This window comes from Chanodichthys erythropterus, chromosome 7 (genome assembly GCF_024489055.1).
Source record: "Chanodichthys erythropterus isolate Z2021 chromosome 7, ASM2448905v1, whole genome shotgun sequence".
NCBI classification, from domain to species: domain Eukaryota; kingdom Metazoa; phylum Chordata; class Actinopteri; order Cypriniformes; family Xenocyprididae; genus Chanodichthys; species Chanodichthys erythropterus.
In genome coordinates this window covers 28,830,027-28,848,681 of record NC_090227.1, presented here as the reverse complement: position 1 = coordinate 28,848,681, position 18,655 = coordinate 28,830,027, and the positions used below count along the sequence as shown (strand labels likewise).

General features: G+C 36.9%; 1 protein-coding gene across 2 annotated transcripts; it reads right to left on the bottom strand.

Moving 5' to 3' along the window:
- Nucleotides 1-261: 261 nt before the first annotated feature.
- ttc38 (tetratricopeptide repeat domain 38) lies at nucleotides 262-17,343 on the bottom strand. 2 transcript variants are annotated; one of them, XM_067390083.1, is made up of 14 exons: nucleotides 17,224-17,331; nucleotides 16,590-16,667; nucleotides 16,420-16,501; nucleotides 15,477-15,648; nucleotides 14,530-14,703; nucleotides 14,294-14,369; nucleotides 13,746-13,865; nucleotides 13,595-13,654; nucleotides 13,470-13,508; nucleotides 8,193-8,274; nucleotides 5,901-6,066; nucleotides 3,654-3,813; nucleotides 3,499-3,572; nucleotides 262-677 (listed from the first exon to the last, which is right to left on the bottom strand). In XM_067390083.1, the coding sequence occupies exons 1-14, from the start codon at nucleotides 17,251-17,253 to the stop codon at nucleotides 590-592; spliced, it is 1,401 nt and encodes a 466-aa protein (XP_067246184.1). In that variant the 5' UTR covers nucleotides 17,254-17,331; the 3' UTR covers nucleotides 262-589. The 2 variants fall into 2 exon arrangements, with proteins under 2 accessions (XP_067246184.1, XP_067246185.1); XM_067390084.1 differs by having other exon boundaries at nucleotides 263-677; nucleotides 16,590-16,709; nucleotides 17,224-17,343.
- Nucleotides 17,344-18,655: the final 1,312 nt, after the last annotated feature.

Genomic DNA, 18,655 nt, shown 5'->3' with positions numbered 1-18,655 from the left:
CCGCCAAACTCTCTCACATACTGGAGTGATGCTTTCATTCTGCACCAACTGCTCTCACACTTCCAGCACATTTTCCTCTCAGTTTCATTTCACTCTGCCTCGGAGCCAGTTCTTATTTATTTTCTGTTTTGGTTTACATTTGTTCTGTTATTTGATAAAAAAAAAAAAAAAAAGTTTGTTTGTAAAACTTGTGGGATTGTTTGTTATTTCCTCATTACAAATTCAAAAAGTCTGGAGGCATATTTGTAAGTTCATTTTTAATGCACACAGCATTGAATAATCTTGGTCATTTGTTGCATGCCTACAGAGAAAATACTGCTCAGACTTGGAATAACATGTAATGCAAAATATCTTTGCAAGGCATTTCTTCCATTTGCACACTTCCATTTAATTTATGTCTTGCAATGTAAGAGAATGGAAGAGACTAGACTAACAGACGTTGGAGGAGTGAACCCATTAAACAGAAGACTTCAGTGCACACTCTTGGGCTGTACGCAGGGCTCTCTGATCTGATGTCTGTAGTTAAATGAGTTAGGAAAGCAGCCTGTGATTAAACTAACAGAGAACCGGTTGTTAGCCGTGTAGGGATTTAAACATGTAAGGAGTGGGCTCTCTGGATCAGACGGTCTGTGAGCAGGGAGTTTGGCCGCACTGCATCTCTTTCGGTCAGCATGCATCTAGGGACAAAAACACACAACACCTGTTTCCTTAGAAAGAGTCCAAGAAAATCCCTGCAGGACAACACTGCAGTCTAAATGAAGCATTTTAAAAAATATTCACATGCAGTCATTTTATGTGCAACCTGTGTAGAACAGGTGGGGAGTTTGAAATTTGGAAGAATTTTCGATTTATGAGCATTGCATACTAATGAAATGCAATATGTAAATTTCTGTTTGAAACTGAATTACACAGAAATACCTGGCATTCGCGGACGGTTTGGTTATAATTAGCACATCAGTTGACATGACAGTTCATCTTTAATGGGAACCCTGTGGCCTTGTATAGTAGTTTTACTGATTTCTGTATGAAAATGTGCTGCCAAATGTGCACTTCAATCTGTTGTGTGCCTTTATTCACAACCAGTTCATTGAATGCCAAGAACTTCTTTTTTTTGAAAGGTATTTGGCCATGGCTTTTGATGTATTATTTTATTAAGTTAACAAAAGTTGTTTATTAGCTTGGAAAGACATCTGTGTTTATAATACAGATTAGTTGATCGTGACTAGAATATAAAATATTAATCAGTAAAATCTAAAAGGCTGACCCCAAAAAGATCTCTGGGTCACGATGAAGTGAGAAACCCATGCTTAAAGGTCCCGTTTTTCGTGTTTTTTTGAAGCTTTGATTGTGTTTATAGTGTGCAATATAACATGTGTTCATGTTTCGCGTGTAAAAAAACACAGTATTTTTCACATAATTTACTTATCTGTATACCGCTGTTTCCACTGTCATAAAAACGGGCTGATGACTTCCTTGTTCTATGAAGTCCCTCCTTCAGAAATACATAACGAGAATGCCAGCGGTTCCTGTGTTGTGATCCGAAAGCTCTGAGCGCACCTTGCCCGGAAAAGTCACGCCTCTTACCATAACGTGGAGATGCATGCGCTCAGTGTTATTGTGAACATGTCTTTAATTTTACCATATTAATTTGAGCCGGAATCAGACCCGGTGATTGGACTGCGGGATGAAAATAACAGCGTTTCGATGACATGGCGACAAACACACTCTACAAACACAACTCTTGTGTATTCCTGTTGGCGGAGGTTAGTCAAAAAACGGTTTTAGTGACGTCATTAAAGAAGGAAGTAGAGGGATGTAGTCCAAACTGGCCGTTCGATGTAGGCGACTTCTGTTAAATAAAATATCTCGCTTGGCATTGAACTTTGAGCTTTAAAATTTTACAGATTTTATTTATACTCTAACAACAACATTACACACTAACTAAAGTTTGAAACATGGGATCACGAAAAACAGGACCTTTAAAGGAACATTCCCGATTAAATACTTAAAAACTTAAATTATATCGAGTGTAGCTATTAGGGATGGTAAGATTCACAGATTTGCATTGGTATAAAAGTTAACGATTCGATGCATCGATTTAAAAAAGTGTGGCATTTGTATCGCGATGCATCGTTTCTAACATATTTACATCAGTAAAAAACTATATATAATAAGTAGATGCGCTATACTTTCATTATTTAGAAAGATACAAATCGTTTGTGACCAATATTTTATATGTAGATTGATTTCTCTTCTCTAAACTTCCTCAAGTGCGTTCTCTCCCCACCACCGCTAAGTGAATATGATGTATCACAACACCACGGAGAACAACTGTGTCCTGAGAGTCAAATAGAATATAGATTAACATGGCACTACTGCAAAGGCCTGATTTGTGAAAGGGCCATGTGAATGTTAGAAGTCAGGCACTCAATTTTATTTATGATTTGCTGTCTGTCTGAACCAAAGAAATAAAAGCGAACTTTCTGTTCCATATTTAGGGCCCTATAATTTCTGCCGATGCAGAAAACAGGGACAGAATCACAAAATCCATTCATAAAAATAGAATTTACTGTATAACGCGGAATGGTGCAGACGAGGGAATTCCTTTACTAGACATACTAAAGCACAACACAGAATTTCTGGGGAAAAAATTCATAGAGCCCTATTATTGTAAACAAATTGAATTGCATAGCATCATATTTTTTTTTCATTGCATCTTATTGCATTGTATCTCACTGTGTTAAATCGAATTGAAATCGGATTGCACTGCATCGAAATGGGGTGAATCGTGTGGCATCGCATCGGTAGCTGCTTTGTATGCATCTTTAATGTATAGTATCTTTAGCTATGCATCGAGATATGTATCGCCTCAGTTATTGAGATGTTTCTTAGTTGTTTTTTTTATCATTTAGCAAAGTGAAATAAAAAAATATATAATAAGTCAAATAAATTAAATAAAATAAACAATAAAAATTATTTATTTGTATTGCCTCAATGAAGATGAACTGAATGATATTAAGAATCTATCTATCTATCTATCTATCTATCTATCTATCTATCTATCTATCTATCTATCTATCTATCTATCTATCTATCTATCTATCTATCTATCTATCTATCTATCTATCTATCTATCTATCTATCTATCTATCTATCTATCTATCTTTGTGGAATAAATTAACATACCTGTTATGTCAAATAGCATTATCAGGGTCATACTAATTAAAATAAATCTTAAAGATTACACATCTCTTATTTCAAATTGTTAATCATCTTCTAGATTCTGCCAGGGGTAAGAAAACTTAACATGCTTTCAATGGAAGTTAACAAAGCAAATTAAGGTAATGTGGTAACTGTCAGCATGCATCCTACACTGTCTATAGAGCTTACATTGTAAGCCAAACAAGACCTTTAAAGTGCAGCATTAAAGCACAAAAGACAACAAATGAGCTATTTGAAAACCATTTTCCACTTTGTAGGTAATAATACAACGTTTACCTGGCAAATCGTTGGTGTTCTTTGTCTCCCGATTTCATGGCAGCATGAATAAGGAGCTGACTGAAAACATCTCTCTGCAGAAGAACAAAAAAGGAGGTTGTTTAGTGTGGAAACACTGCTTATCTAATACATACTACAGTGAAGTGTTGAAAGACCTGTGCGTCACTGCCCCCTATCTCTACAAAGCGGTCTCTGATGGGTTTAAGCAGCTCCACAGCTTGGCTGTAGTTTCCCTGGTCATACTCCAGCAGAGCCTGACACATGGGCAGTCCCACACGCTCAGCTATCTGGAGCTGATGGTTTTCTGCTGGGTCTCTGAAGGAGGAAAACAGAGGCATCTGAGTAATGCTAAAATGGACATTTCTGTCATCGTTTATTCATTCTTATGTCACTCCATATACAACAAAAGACTTTTTTTTTTTTTTTTTTTTTTAAGTTTGCCAGCCCCTCATCACTACATGATTTACTAGATAGGGAAAACAGCAGCGTGAACATTATTTAAAGGGATACTCCACCGTTTTTTCATATTAAACTAAGTTATTCCCTTAACTAAGACGAGTTGATACATACCTCTCTCGTCTCAGTGCGTGCACTAAATCGCTCTGTCTTGCGGCGAAACTTTGTTAGCACTTAGCTTAGCCCAGTTCATTCAATAGGGGCCAAGCAGAGAAGCTACCAAACACCTCCACGTTTTCCCTTTTTAAATACAGTTACTCGAGTAGTGTAACTCGACCTAGGACGGTGACACAAACGTTGCGCTTTTCTAAGCGTGTAAAATGGATAACTGTATTGTATGGCGGAATACCATAGCAAGTGCTCGGGAGCACTTTGACTTGGCGCAGTAAAATACCCCCCCCCCCCCCTCCCTCTCCTGTAAAAGTCACGTTGGTTCTATTGACAGAAATGAGAGGGAGGAGGAGTCAGTCAAGTCAAAGTGCTCCGGAGCACTTGCTATGGTATTCCTCCATACAATATAGTTATCCATTTTACACGCTTAGAAAAGCGCAACGTTTTGTTTTGTGTCACCGTCCTAGGTCGAGTTACACTACTCAAGTAACTGTATTTAAAAAGGGAAAACGTGGAGGTGTTTGGTAGCTTCTCTGCTTGGCCCCTATTGAATGAACTGGGCTAAGCTAAGTGCTAACAAAGTTTCGCCGCAAGACAGAGCGATTTAGTGCATGCACTGAGACGAGAGAGGTATGTATCAACTCGTCTTAGTTAAGGGAATAACATAGTTTAATATGAAAAAACGGTGGAGTATCCCTTTAAAACATCTTATTTTGTGTTCTATAAAGTAAGATAATTATATTGTTTCACATCAAATGTTTGAAAGCATTCTTCCTTGTTTAAACTAGGGAAAAACATCCTACAGTTGATCGTACGATCATTTCTCAAATGTGCGTACGTGATTCAGAGAATGAACGTAGACATGAAATCTATAAATTACAATTGATCTTGAAATTGTGCGCAGCTGAATGGTTTCAAAGAGCGTTTTTATAAATATATATGAACGTTGGTGTTGATTTTAGCGTATGCACAGATTTGATCTTAGAGTATGCGTATGCTAAAATCCACGCCAACGTTCATATTTATAAAAACAGTCACTCTTTGACGTGGAAAATTGTTTAGAGCTACATCAGGTTCCAACCTGGCAAGTTTCATAAAAGAGGCCCCAGGGGTTTGTCTTGTTTGGTGTTTCTATTCAGGTTTTATCCATCTAACAGTACTCTAATGGCGAGTAGAAATAAAATAGTGTCGACATAATAGAAACAAAATATTTTCCAAATAATATTTTACACATACTTATAATATTTTGATTTTTCACAGTATAAATTTATGCACTCACTTTTATATTTTAGGTGGTCAATCACCTAAAAAGTTTGAGAACCCCTGGTTTAGACAACCAATTCAGCTAAGTTTTTTTCTTCTTCTTTTTAGTGTAAAATAGTTACCAAAAACCTAAAGTGAATAAAGAAATGAGTGGATAACGAAAAACATTCTGCTCTTTGAAAGAACACTGCTTTCTTTGAACAGATGCTGTGCTGAAAATACAACTCTCAGTGGATTCCTCTCCATCATGTTATCTTATAAAACACAGCATGCTGACAAGAAATATATTTTTGTGCTAGGATATACTTTCAATACACATTGTTCCTTCTTTAGAACCTTTACCAGATGTTTGTTTCTGGCCATAATGACAAATTGGAATAAATAAGCATGCAGCGCATCAGCCTTGAGGATGCCAGTCTTCCCCAGAGCAGGGAAATTTCTAAGAAATCTCATACAGAGCCTGAAGACACGCTACATTTGTCCACAACTCAGCCTCCACAAGCTCCCACCCCTGAGCAGAACCTGGCTGTAATGTAATCTCTTGAGTGGGTTATGTAATGTGTGCGGCTCACTTAGCTAGTTCCTGCAGACTCTCCAACAGGCGCTGAGTGGTGGCGGTCTCCTTGCTACCCAGGGAAACCATGAGGAAGTGTAGGTCATTGAAAAGTAATGTGTGGTCCTCTGTGTGTGGCTGGGTCACCTGCAACAGCTCTCGGTAGTGGTCCTTCACGCTCACACCTGCAAAGAAAACATATTTTATACACACAAACACACAGTTGCACTACATTTCAGCACAAAAACATGCATCTTATTCATTAACTGAGCATATGCCATATGCAGTTTTACATCCGACTATCTCTGCTCATCTGTGCTTCTGAACCATGCCTACAGGCAGTGACACAAGCCAGACAGCAAGGGATGCTTCACTGGCTAGTGCCAGCATCCCTCCAGCCGTCCCTTCCAGTCATGCTAGACTTCACAGTCCGTGAATTTATATTAATACGCATGTGAATATGGGAGAGCAATACTTACCAAAGTTCAAGTGAACTCTGTCCTGTGAATTAGCATAGTACAAAAACATTTGAGCTCATAAGATTAATTCATAGAAGACATAAATTTAAAATCTCCATGGTTTGCAGGGTTTCAAGTAATTTTGTAAGCTTGCATGCTTTAGAATGGACTTCCGAGACTACTATATTTTAATACTTTTTCTAAACAAACATTATTTCCTACTATAATCATGGCTGATTTCCAAAAAAGGGACCGCAATCCTATAAAAGTGCCAATGGAAGTGGAAAGTTCTGCAGATGATCTACAGACAATGTGCAAATTAAAGAAAAGAGACACAGCAATGTGTGCAAAATGGGTTAGATTTCTGTAAACCTTAGTAAATTACATTACATAATTTATTTAAATACTGTCCACCTATAAATTTTGTGTCTCAAAGGGAAACTCCTACAAATGCATAATGCAACAAGGTCAGCTATGCAACTGTCTACGACTTTTCATCACTAATTTTTCAGTAAATGTCTTTAGTAAACCCTGACAGTAGTTTTAGAATGCCAAAAAGGGTTTTTGCTAGTGCAAGCTGGCCCTATGTGACTAGTTATATTTTTATAAAGCTGTTTTAAAATAATATAAACTGTGAAAAGCATTATAAAATCTGAATATAGTTTTCAGCAAAGACTTTAGACATATCCTTGGAAATAGATCATGTCACCTTCAACTGTGCCCATAAATAGGCTAAATAAAATAGAGCAGGAGCAGGTTTTTTGTAATGTTAGTAATTTTTCAAACCAGCTCACCCTAAGATCAAGCCTGGAAAGGTTGAATGCCTCTTTATCTTCTATTTATCTTCTCTGTGAATGTCACAAGTTCCCTTGTCCCAAAGGATAAAATATCTCCTAGATAACCAACTGAACGTCATAGATTGCACTGTAAACATCCCCTCCTGTTATTACATGTTCCACAAGTAAACAAAGAAAAATATGTTTCGTCAAGCCTTTCCAAGGCAATTGACTGCAAAACTATTTTTCTTAATCAGTACTTTTGTCTTGTTTCCTTATAAACTTGAGACCAAAATTGTTTAATTTTAACTTTTTCGGTTTTCACAGACCGAAAATTATTTTTTCTTAAAAGGATAATTGTTTTTTCCACTTGTTTTAAGCATATAATAATTTAGGACATTTTTGAAAAAATATATAAATTATAAACAGATGATTATATCTCTACATTGTTTATTTATATTTATTTTTTATTGTTATCTGATTTTCATTCAAAAACAATAAAAAATTCCAATTCTGTTTAGCAGTTCTGTTACATACAGTACAAGCCATGACCAAATTTGGGTAACACTTTATTTTACAGTGTCCTTGTTACATGTTGTTACTATAGTAATTATTATGAATTGTGCATAACTGCATGCAACTAATCCTAAACAAAACCCTAATCTAACCCTGACTCTATAGTATTTAAAAGCCACTCTCAGTATTTAAATATTTAATTACACTGGCACCTTAAAAAACAGTGTAACCCCAGATTCTATACCCCAGCCATTTGCCATTTTCACCATTCAAGTTCTTTACCCAAAATACACTCGTTTTCGAGGTTCAGAAACTTGCCTAACACCAGTCGGATGATCTTCACACCAAATCAGGGCTTTTCAACACAGCAAATTCACATTATATTCCAGCAGACTTCCGACCTGTCTTGATTAAACTGTCAAAAGCAAATGTGTTCAGCATGCGCAAGCTTTTTGATGAAAAGCAGAAATGGACCCAACAGAAACATTTATCTGCCCTTGCTCAGAGATGACAAGGTTTTATTGTTTTCAATCTCTATTTTAAGACTGAATGATATCTCACCCTCCAGCTCTAGTCTGTAGAGCAATGAACAAGCATCAACAGTGTCCAGCATGGCTCCAGACTTCACACAGCGCTGAGAAACCTGGAGAAAGGTTTTAAATGTCACCAGTAATTTCAATTCCACATCTAGGTAACAATTCATCATAACTTTCATTAACATTGTTACATTATATAATGAGTTTGACAGGTCATGAAACTAATCCATATACACCACATGACCAAAAAAGCATGTGCATGCTCCTTTCTAATCAACCGGTTTGACCATTTCAGCTACATCAATTACTGACAGGTGCATAAAATCAAGCATATGGCTGTACAATCAACAACATTTTAAGAGAATTAGGTGCATTTATTGTTTTAGCATGGTTGGCACAAAGAGAGGTCCAAAACTAAATGTTTTACTAGAAGAACTTGACTGAAATGCATAAAGCCCAGACTTACTGGGATGAATTTAATGGGCCATGACATGGATTTTTTATTATTTTTTTTCCAATTATTTTAATATGTTCCTTCAAATATAATAATAATGTTTTATTTATTTATTTTTTTGCACAAACAACAAACAAATATATATGTGAAAAAACATATTTCCTTAAAAAATATTATTTCCTACCTTCATTCTGACCCTGTGTCTGAAATTACCTGTTTTTAAGGGTCAGCTCCTTTAAGGCTTGTCAATAAACAGACACTGTTATGATTGGCTAATGTTTGTTTTGAAAACATTATCCATATAAAACCGTCATTTACAGACAAAGCATTATTAAATCATTTATTTTATAAATTTATAAATCTGTATACTGTATCCAGTGTAGACAGCATGAGTGATTATAATGGGTTCTATTTGCTTTTGACTAAACACTCACATCCAGTCTATGCAAATGTCAGTCGATAAGCAACTAAATGCCAGTGGGCGGGGTCTATAGTGTGATGATGTATAACTATTTATCGAGGTCTTGCTCAGGAGGCAGGCATATGCAAATGTATTTGCCCATGTGATGTCACAGATCACCCAATATCAGAACAAGCTGTTTTTTGGAGCTTGATTAAATAAATACTTTGTTTATAATGAGGAGGACATTTAAGCTATGAAACTTGCAGGATGTCTTAATGGTACAAAGAGCTCTTATATGTCAAAAGATCAAGGCAAATTTGATTTCTCATGTCATGACTCCATTAAACGCAGATTGTTAGCCAATGCCCATCGTCACTACCTAACATCCAAGCTCTTATGTCTGATGGAAGATGATATAAAAATCAAAGAGAGGCCCACCTCCATATTAATATTAAACTTTTAACAAGCACAAATGTGTTCTGGTGTCCACAAACCTCTAGCCATGTAAGTTCATAATGTGAATATACTCTACATTAACTACTGGTCTTTATGTAACGGAGATTTTAAGTTATGTAATCTTTGTAATAACTTCCAAAGACAGATTATATTTTTACAAACCCGATTCCAAAAAAGTTGGGACGCTGTACAAATTGTGAATAAAAAAGCAATGCAATAATTTACAAATCTCATAAACATATATTTTATTCACAATAGAATATAGATAACATATCAAATGTTGAAAGTGAGACATTTTGAAATGTCATGCCAAATATTGGCTCATTTTGGATTTCATGAGAACTACACATTCCAAAAAAGTTGGGACAGGTAGCAATAAGAGGCCGGAAAAGTTAAATGTACATATAAGGAACAGCTGGAGGACCAATTTGCAACTTATTAGGTCAATTGGCAACATGATTGGGTATAAGAAGAGCGTCTCAGAGTGGCAGTGTCTCTCAGAAGTCAAGATGGGCAAAGGATCAGCAATTCCCCCAATGCTGCGGCGAAAAATAGTGGAGCAATATCAGAAAGGAGTTTCTCAGAGAAAAATTGCAAAGAGTTTGAAGTTATCATCATCTACAGTGCATAATATCATCCAAAGATTCAGAGAATCTGGAACAATCTCTGTGTTTAAGGGTCAAGGCCGGAAAACCATACTGGATGCCCGTGATCTTCGGGCCCTTAGACGGCACTGCATCACATACAGGAATGCTACTGTAATGGAAATCACAACGTGGGCTCAGGAATACTTCCAGAAAACATTGTCGGTGAACACAATCCACAATCTATAGGTCAAAAAAGAAGCCATATCTAAACATGAACCAGAATCGCAGGTGTTTTCTCTGGGCCAAGGCTCATTTAAAATGGACTGTGGCAAAGTGGAAAACTGTTCTGTGGTCAAACAAATCAAAATTTGAAGTTCTTTTTGGAAAACTGGGACACCATGTCATCCGGACTAAAGAGGACAAGGACAACCCAAGTTGTTATGAGCGCTCAGTTCAGAAGCCTGCATCTCTGATGGTATGGGGTTGCATGAGTGCGTGTGGCATGGGCAGCTTACACATCTGGAAAGGCGCCATCAATGCTGAAAGGTATATCCAAGTTCTAGAACAACATATGCTCCCATCCAGACGTCGTCTCTTTCAGGGAAGACCTTGCATTTTCCAACATGACAATGCCAGACCACATACTGCATCAATTACAACATCATGGCTGAGTAGAAGAAGGATCCAGGTACTGAAATGGCCAGCCTGCAGTCCAGATCTTTCACCCATATAAAACATTTGGTGCATCATAAAGAGGAAGATGCGACAAAGAAGATCTAAGACAGTTGTGCAACTTGAAGCCTGTATTAGACAAGAATGGGACAACATTCCTATTCCTAAACTTGAGTAATTTGTCTCCTCAGTCCCCAGACGTTTGAAGACTGTTATAAAATGAAGAGGGGATGCCACACAGTGGTAAACATGGCCTTGACCCAACTTTTTTGAGATGTGTTGATGCCATGAAATTTAAAATCAACTTATTTTTCCCTTAAAATGATACATTTTCTCAGTTTAAACATTTGATATGTCATATATGTTGTATTCTGAATAAAATATTGAAATTTGAAACTTCCACATCATTGCATTCTGTTTATTCACAATTTGTACAGTGTCCCAACTTTTTTGGAATCGGGTTTGTAACAACTTTCTAAAGCATTTTACTTAAGAGCGCCTTCACTGTGCTTTCACGGAGACTAAAGGCACCTGCTGAGATAAATGTAAAACATTCTATTGTCACTTCAACCTTTCTATTTAAGATAAAGATTTTTCAATACAAGTTATTAAATGAATGCATCTATTCTAAATTTAGTTTGACAGCATTCAATATTCTAATATCCAAATACTGATGGTCTGTTGACAGAGTGTACCTGCAGTAAATGAATGAATGATTCATATAAATTCAAGAGAGTGTAGAGATATTGCCCTGGAAACAACTTGACTTGACACCCATATGCTCCTGTCTAAATCTATTCAACTTTCGCCAGCCTGAATCCGTCACATTCCATATGGAACACGAAACAGGATTTCTCCCCTGGTGTGACTAATTACATTCACCATGCATCTACAAGATTTACAGTATCTCACAGAAGTGAGTACACCCCTCACATTTTTTTTAAATATTTTATTATTATTACTTTTCATGACAACACTGAAGAAATGACACTGCTACAATGTAAAGTAGTGAGTGTACAGCTTGTATAACAGTGTAAATTTGCTGTCCTCTCAAAATAACTCAACACACAGCCATTAATGTCTAAACCGCTGGCCACAAAAGTGAGTACACCCATAAGTGAAAATGTCCAAATTGGGCCAAATTAGCCATTTTCTCTCCCCGGTCTCATGTGACTTGTTAGTGTTACAAGTCTCTGGTGTGAACTGGGAGCAGGTGTGTTAAATTTGGTGTTATCACTCTCACTCTCTCATACTGGTCATTAGAAGTTCAACATGGCACCTCATGGCAAAGAACTCTCTGAGGATCTGAAAAAAAAAACCCATAAAGATGGCGTAGGCTATAAGAAGATTGCCAAGACCCTGAAACTGACCGTGGCCAAGACCATACAGCGGTTTAACAGGACAGGTTCCACTCAGAACAGGCCTCAACATGGTCAACCAAAGAAGTTGAGTGCACATGCTCAGCGTTATATCCAGAGGTTGTGTTTGGGAAATAGACGTATGAGTGCTGCCAGCATTGCTTCAGAGGTTGAAGGGGTGGGGGATCAGCCTGTCAGTGCGCAGACCATATGCCGCACACTGCATCAAATTGGTCTGCATGGCTTTCATCCCAGAAGGAAGCCTCTTCTAAAGATGATGCACATGAAAGCCCGCAAACAGATTGCTGAAGACAAGCAGTTTTGTAGACTAAGTAACAGTTTTGCAGACTAAGGACATGGATTAGTGGAACCATGTCCTGTGGTCTGATGAGACCAAGATAAACTTATTTGGTTCAGATGGTGTCAAGTGTGTGTGGCAGCAACCAGATGAGGAGTACAAAGACAAGTGTGTCTTGCCTACAGTCAAGCATGGTGGTGGGAGTGTCATGGTCTGGGGCTGCATGAGTGCTGCAAGCACTGGGGAGCTACTGTTCATTGAGGGAACCATGAATGAGTAGAGCATGATCCCCTCCCTTCGGAGACTGGGCCACAGGGCAGTATTCCAACATGATAACTGAGGGTAAAGGTGATGGACTGGCCAAGCATGTCTCCAGACCTAAACCCTATTTATTCCATCTGTGGGGCATCCTCAAACAGAAGGTGGAGGAGCGTAAGGTCTCTAACATCCACCAGCTCCGTAATGTCGTCAATGGAGGAGTGGAAGAGGACTTGAGTGGCAACCTGTGAAGCTCTGGTGAACTCCATGCCCAAGAGGGTTAAGGCAGGTCTGGAAAATAATGGTGGCCACACAAAATAATTGACACTTTGGACATTTTCACTTATGGGTGTACTCACTTTTGTGGCCAGCGGTTTACACATTAATGGCTGTGTGTTGAGTTATTTTGAGGGGACAGCAAATTTACACCGTTATACAAGCTGTACAATCACTACTTTACATTGTAGCAGTGTCATTTCTTCAGTGTTGTCACATGAAAAGATATAATAAAATATTTTCAAAAATGTGAGGGGTGTACTCATTTCTGTGAGATAATGTAAGTACTGTGGCAGTACCACAGGTGCTATCAAATGGCAATATCTTGGATATATACTGAATATTTTACCATATTCACGCACTATGATATTTACATGGTACATTTTTAAAGAATACCATGCTACTACCACGATACATAGAAAAAAAAGCAACAACAACAACAACAAAAAAACATGGTATTACAATGCAAACCACAGTAGTACCATGCCACTTCTTTAAAGTCAATGTCAGACAGTGTCATAAGCACATCTGTGCACTGACCTGCTCATCAAAAATCTTCAAAGCAGCTTCATAATTCCCCTGTGGAAGAAAGAAAAAAAATTCCATGATAAAAAATGGATAAAAGTAACTTGTGTTCTTGACGTAACTATGTTGCCTCCTTTTACCTTCTCAATGTGATATAAAGCCCAGTGCCAGTAATTATGGCATGCCAACATGTCGCACACCTTTAGGGGAGAAATAAGACATCATATGACCTAAATATTTTACAATACACAATGTGCTACACATGTTCTATACAATCGTTCTGAGACTGACCACCCAGTCTTTCTCTGTAGAGGCCATGAACTTTAGGCCCTTGTCCACCTCTGCCTTCATCTCATGGACATGAGCTACAGCATGGACACTCCAACCATCCTGAGGGGTCAGAGCCAGGCCCTGCAAAAATAATACATTATACTAATGGTGCTTTCAGTTAATATGGAATTATAAAAACAGAATTTTATATCATTTAATTTTTTTAAATAAAAACAAACATATTTTTTTTATTAATTTCTGTGTGGGGAACTATAAAATATTCAATATCCAGTACACTGGACATGTGGACTTTATTAGATTTATAAAATCTGATATTATTCTGTTTATTTTCACCAGTTTTGCAAGACAAGCAAAAGACATTTACCATGTCTGCTGCATTAAAAACATTTTATGTTTATCACATAAAATATTAATATAATTATAATTAATAATGCGTGTTTAATAGACTAATTAGTCATTTTTTGTACATTATAGTGCCATTACATTGGAAAGTAATGAGCAATACTAATGGATAATAAGAATTATATAGGCAATTAAACAAATACTACCTCTTTTGCCATTTTTTCAGCTTCGTCATAGAAATGAGTCTCAAGAAGCCCAAAGGAATACATCCCTTTCAGATAACTGGAAAACACATCCACATCCAATGAAAACATTTTACTGAGAATAAATTAGTTAAACATTTAATTTCAGGACACTTCTAAAAATGTTTTTGTCATGTGGACCAATTTGGGTATTTAAGCCAGCATTCAGCATTCAGCATCGGTGGAGCATGAGCACCTGCCTATAGAATGGCATATGCGGTTTCCAATGGGGCAGCACTCTGGCCACAGAGTCTCTCATCTGAATCTGTTCACCCAGGTAGAAGAATCCATCATGGGCAAACTTCAGTGCCAGCATGTCTGTGGGGTGTTCTGCCAGAATACCCTCCCAAACCTCACAGGCCTTGTGCAGGGCTCTGAAACACACCAGTCAATGTACTTCATTCATTAAAAAAAAAAGAAAAGAAAAAAAAAAAACCCTTTAACATTTACATAGTACAGCAGTGGTATTTTATTATTATTTACCTACTATTATAGTATTTAGCTTTAGTATTTTTTTTTTATATTTAACTTTCTCATTTCAGTTAATTCAACGTAACATTTCTAATTAAGTTTTTTTTTTAGTTTAATTTTTTTTATCTTATATTTACACTTCATCTTTATTGCAATTACGGAAAACAATTTTAGTTTTAGTTTATGATAACAACACTGTATTACAGTCATAGATATTTTGTGAAGATTCTTTTCCAATCAGAAATGTTGTGTTTTACCAGCTAAAGTTTACCGAATGTATTAATCACCTCTGAACCTTCTTTTAAAAGTGATCTTTTCACAGAGTTATATTATTTTATTAAAGAAAATTATTTAGAGCTGAGAACATAAATGATTGGGAAACTTCTTTTAAAAAGGCTGCTTTATTCAAGAACTTTAATCAAGCTAAAACTTAGTGTCATATGACAGTCACGATCTTTACAGCTCAAGGGTACATTAGAGGGAACATGAATCTTAAAAGAACCAATTCACAATTGCTTTGTTGGCCAAAGGCAACCTTGCTTAAAATGAATCAGAAAAGAAGAAGAAGAAGAAGAAGAAAAAAACTCACTTTTTAGAGTGGGCAGTTGTGAAACATTTGTAATATCATCAGCTGAATGATCTTGTGCAGCTCTTAGTCAACTTAATGTGAACTCACCCTTTAGAGAAGAGCTCCATGGCTTTCACATGGTTTCTCTCTCTAGACGTGATCTCCTGAGAGTTAGCCAGCTCCACAGTCTTCCTCACAGCGCTGGCCAATCTCTCATCCCGCAAGACAGAACTTCCTGTGCCCACCAACTCCAGCCCAGTAGAGATCACATGTCCCATAACTGCAGCATAGTGGAGACACTAATGAGGACTTAGGAAAACAATGAATGGCTTGTATAAACCTCAAGGGGTTTATCTTGCAATAAAGACCAGCTGATTGTGCATTATCACACTTATTACACAGCTACTTACCAAATAAACAACTGGGCATGACTGATTTTGAGATAAAATTATGTGATGTGAGAAGACATGGAAGCTTGTTTCCACCACAGAATAAAAAAAGGTAACCCCACAATTCTGACTTTTTTTTTTTTTCTCACAATTACGAATTTATGTCTTGCAATACAGACTTTACAACTAGCAACTGCAAGTTCATATATCACAATTTTGAGAAAAAAAGTCAGAAATGTGATATATAAACTTGCAATTCTGACATAATTTCTCACAATTCCGAGTTTATATCTTGTAATTCTTACTTTTTTTCCTCGCAATTGCAAGTTTGACTTCTTTTCTCGCAATTCCGAGACTTGAGAGTTATAAACTCGGTATTGCCAGAAATAAAGTCAGAATTGAGAGACATATTTGGAATTGCGAGAGGGGGAAAAATAGGCAGGATTGTGAGATAAATAGTTGCAATTACCTTTTTATATTTTTGTTCCATGATGGAAAGCTTCCATAGAAGACACTGTACAGTACATTTAAAAAAAATGTGACAGCAGAATACAAACATTTACCAGTAAAGAATCAAGTGTTCCAGAAGACATTACTTACAACCTTTTTTACAGTGACTTTTGACAGTACAGACTACAATGTTCAGTGTTGCAATCACGTACCAAAGTCCGGGTCTGCAGCTTTTACAGCTGTAATACAGCCTTCTATTCCTCCCAGTGTCTCATCATTACGCCATGTCACATACTGATTACCAGAGACAGTAACATTCAGGTTAGTTATATGCAGAAGAAAGAGCACATTTATCAAAGTCAGTATATATTTATGTATGTACCTGAGACAGTATAGCATCATATAGTTTACAGGCCTCATTACTGCTGGTGGACAGCGGCAGACCCTCTGATTTCCATGCCTAACATCGATGATATCAACAGAAATGATATAGGGAGTGTAACTGAAATTTGTTGGCCAAATAAGATTGCTTGAATTAGTTTTGTACCACCAATAGAATATTCAATACAATACCTAATGCAATATACTGTGCAGAGCATTATGTATATCAATTACATTAATTTACTACTTGTAAAAAAGGAGAAATGAATCTTCTGATATAGAAACTGCTGGCAAATCACAAACTGAAACCTATTTTCATGTTCAACCGGTCAACGCAGTTTTTACGTGCTGTTGTTTGACGTTTATGGTTTGCAAAGTTTTGTCTTGCCTGTAACATGCACTGCAGGCATGTGAAGTAACATTTCGTTATAATGTGTAGTTGTTTAATGAAGCCTAGTAAAAAAACTCAACCTTGATACCCAGGTCAAAAGGTTTCAACTTCAATAGTGACATTTCTCAAGAAAGGTTTACAGTTTGCTATAGCGTTTTTATCTCGAGAAACCCATAAAAAGCTACTCGTGATAACTCGAGAAACTGTTATATGCACTATAATGAAAAACAAGTTACAAACTTACCTTGCAATCTCTGAGACTAGCGGCGTTCATTCTCACAGACAGCAGTTTCTAACAAGCGATGACCAATTCGTATTGGACCTTAGGAGTCGGATCTTACGATGTATCGATTGAACCGGATGACAAAACTAAATGATTCGTTCAAGAATCGGACTGAACATTCAGAACGTCATATGGTCATATGCCACGATGTCAGGAAACACGTGATGACGTGCAAGAATCAAGGAATCATTTTTTTAACCAGTTAGTTGAAACGAAGTTCAAAGGACCCGATTCACGGAAATGAGTCTTTAACCCCGAGGCGCTGCTTCCAGTTTCAGACAATGGTGGTGGTTATGTTTACATAGAGGCGGCAGTTTGAAAATCAGCAGTGGGTTGTTGTGCGGCATATTAATGCTAAAGTATGCATGTTTCCAAAGGTCAAGACTTATCACAGTTGCGGTGAGTTTCCCTTTTATATGTATTTCTTGTTGTGTATAAAGTCTGAAGATAATTGCTTAATGTATTTTAAAAGATCTGCATAGATGATTTGCTTATCCTGAAGTAAACTCCAGTAGGCCTACTTGCAAAGTAGCAAATAAATAAAGGTAAAGTTATGTAAAAACGATACAGATGAAATGCTTAAAGGTTGATAAATAGACGAGAAAAAGACAATTAACTATGCACATATATATGCAAGAAAGAAGTATCGAACTTCATAATGTAAATGATTTTATCAGAATATGCAAACATCACAATCTTATGGGTTAGATTTTGAAAGCTTACCAACATAGAAAAATTTTCAACATTTAATATTAAATTTCGTGAGTTTAAAGACCTTAAATAAAGTCTGCATGTTAGTTCAACCAAAAATGAAGATGTCATTTATTACTCACACTCATGTCGTTCTACACCCGTAAGACCTTCATTCATCTTTTGAACACAATTAAGATATTTTAATTAAATCCGATCAATGGCAGTGAGGCCTGCATTCACAGCAATGACACTTCTCTCAAGATCCATAAAGGTACTAAACCATATTTAAAACAGTTCAGTGGTTCTACATTAATATTATAAAGCGACGAGAATACTTTTTGTGCTCCAAAAAACCAACGACGACTTTTCAACAATATAGTGATAGGCGATTTCAAAACACGCTGAGCTTTACGAATCAAATCAGTGAATCGGATCTCCTATCAAACTGCTAAAATAACGTGACTTTTGCGCTCCGAGTCACTGATTCGATTCATAAAGCTCCGAACGTGTTTTGAAATCGGCCCATCACTATATTGCTGAAAAGTCAGGGGGTTTTGGCACACGTCGCTTTATAATATTAAGGTAGAACCACTGAACTCACATGAACTGTTTTAAAAATTTTTTTAGTATCTTTATGGATCTTGAGAGAGGAAATGTCATTGCTGGCTATGCAGGCCTCGCTGAGCAATCGGATTTAATC

Coding starts and splice junctions, on each gene's coding strand:
- ttc38 (XM_067390083.1), bottom strand. CDS start 17,253: ATGAACGCCGCTAGTCTCAGAGATTGCAAG. Junction 14,704..15,476: donor ATGGAGCTCTTCTCTAAAGG/GTGAGTTCACAT, acceptor GGTGTGTTTCAG/AGCCCTGCACAAGGCCTGTG. Junction 3,573..3,653: donor TAGGGGGCAGTGACGCACAG/GTCTTTCAACAC, acceptor GTTCTTCTGCAG/AGAGATGTTTTCAGTCAGCT.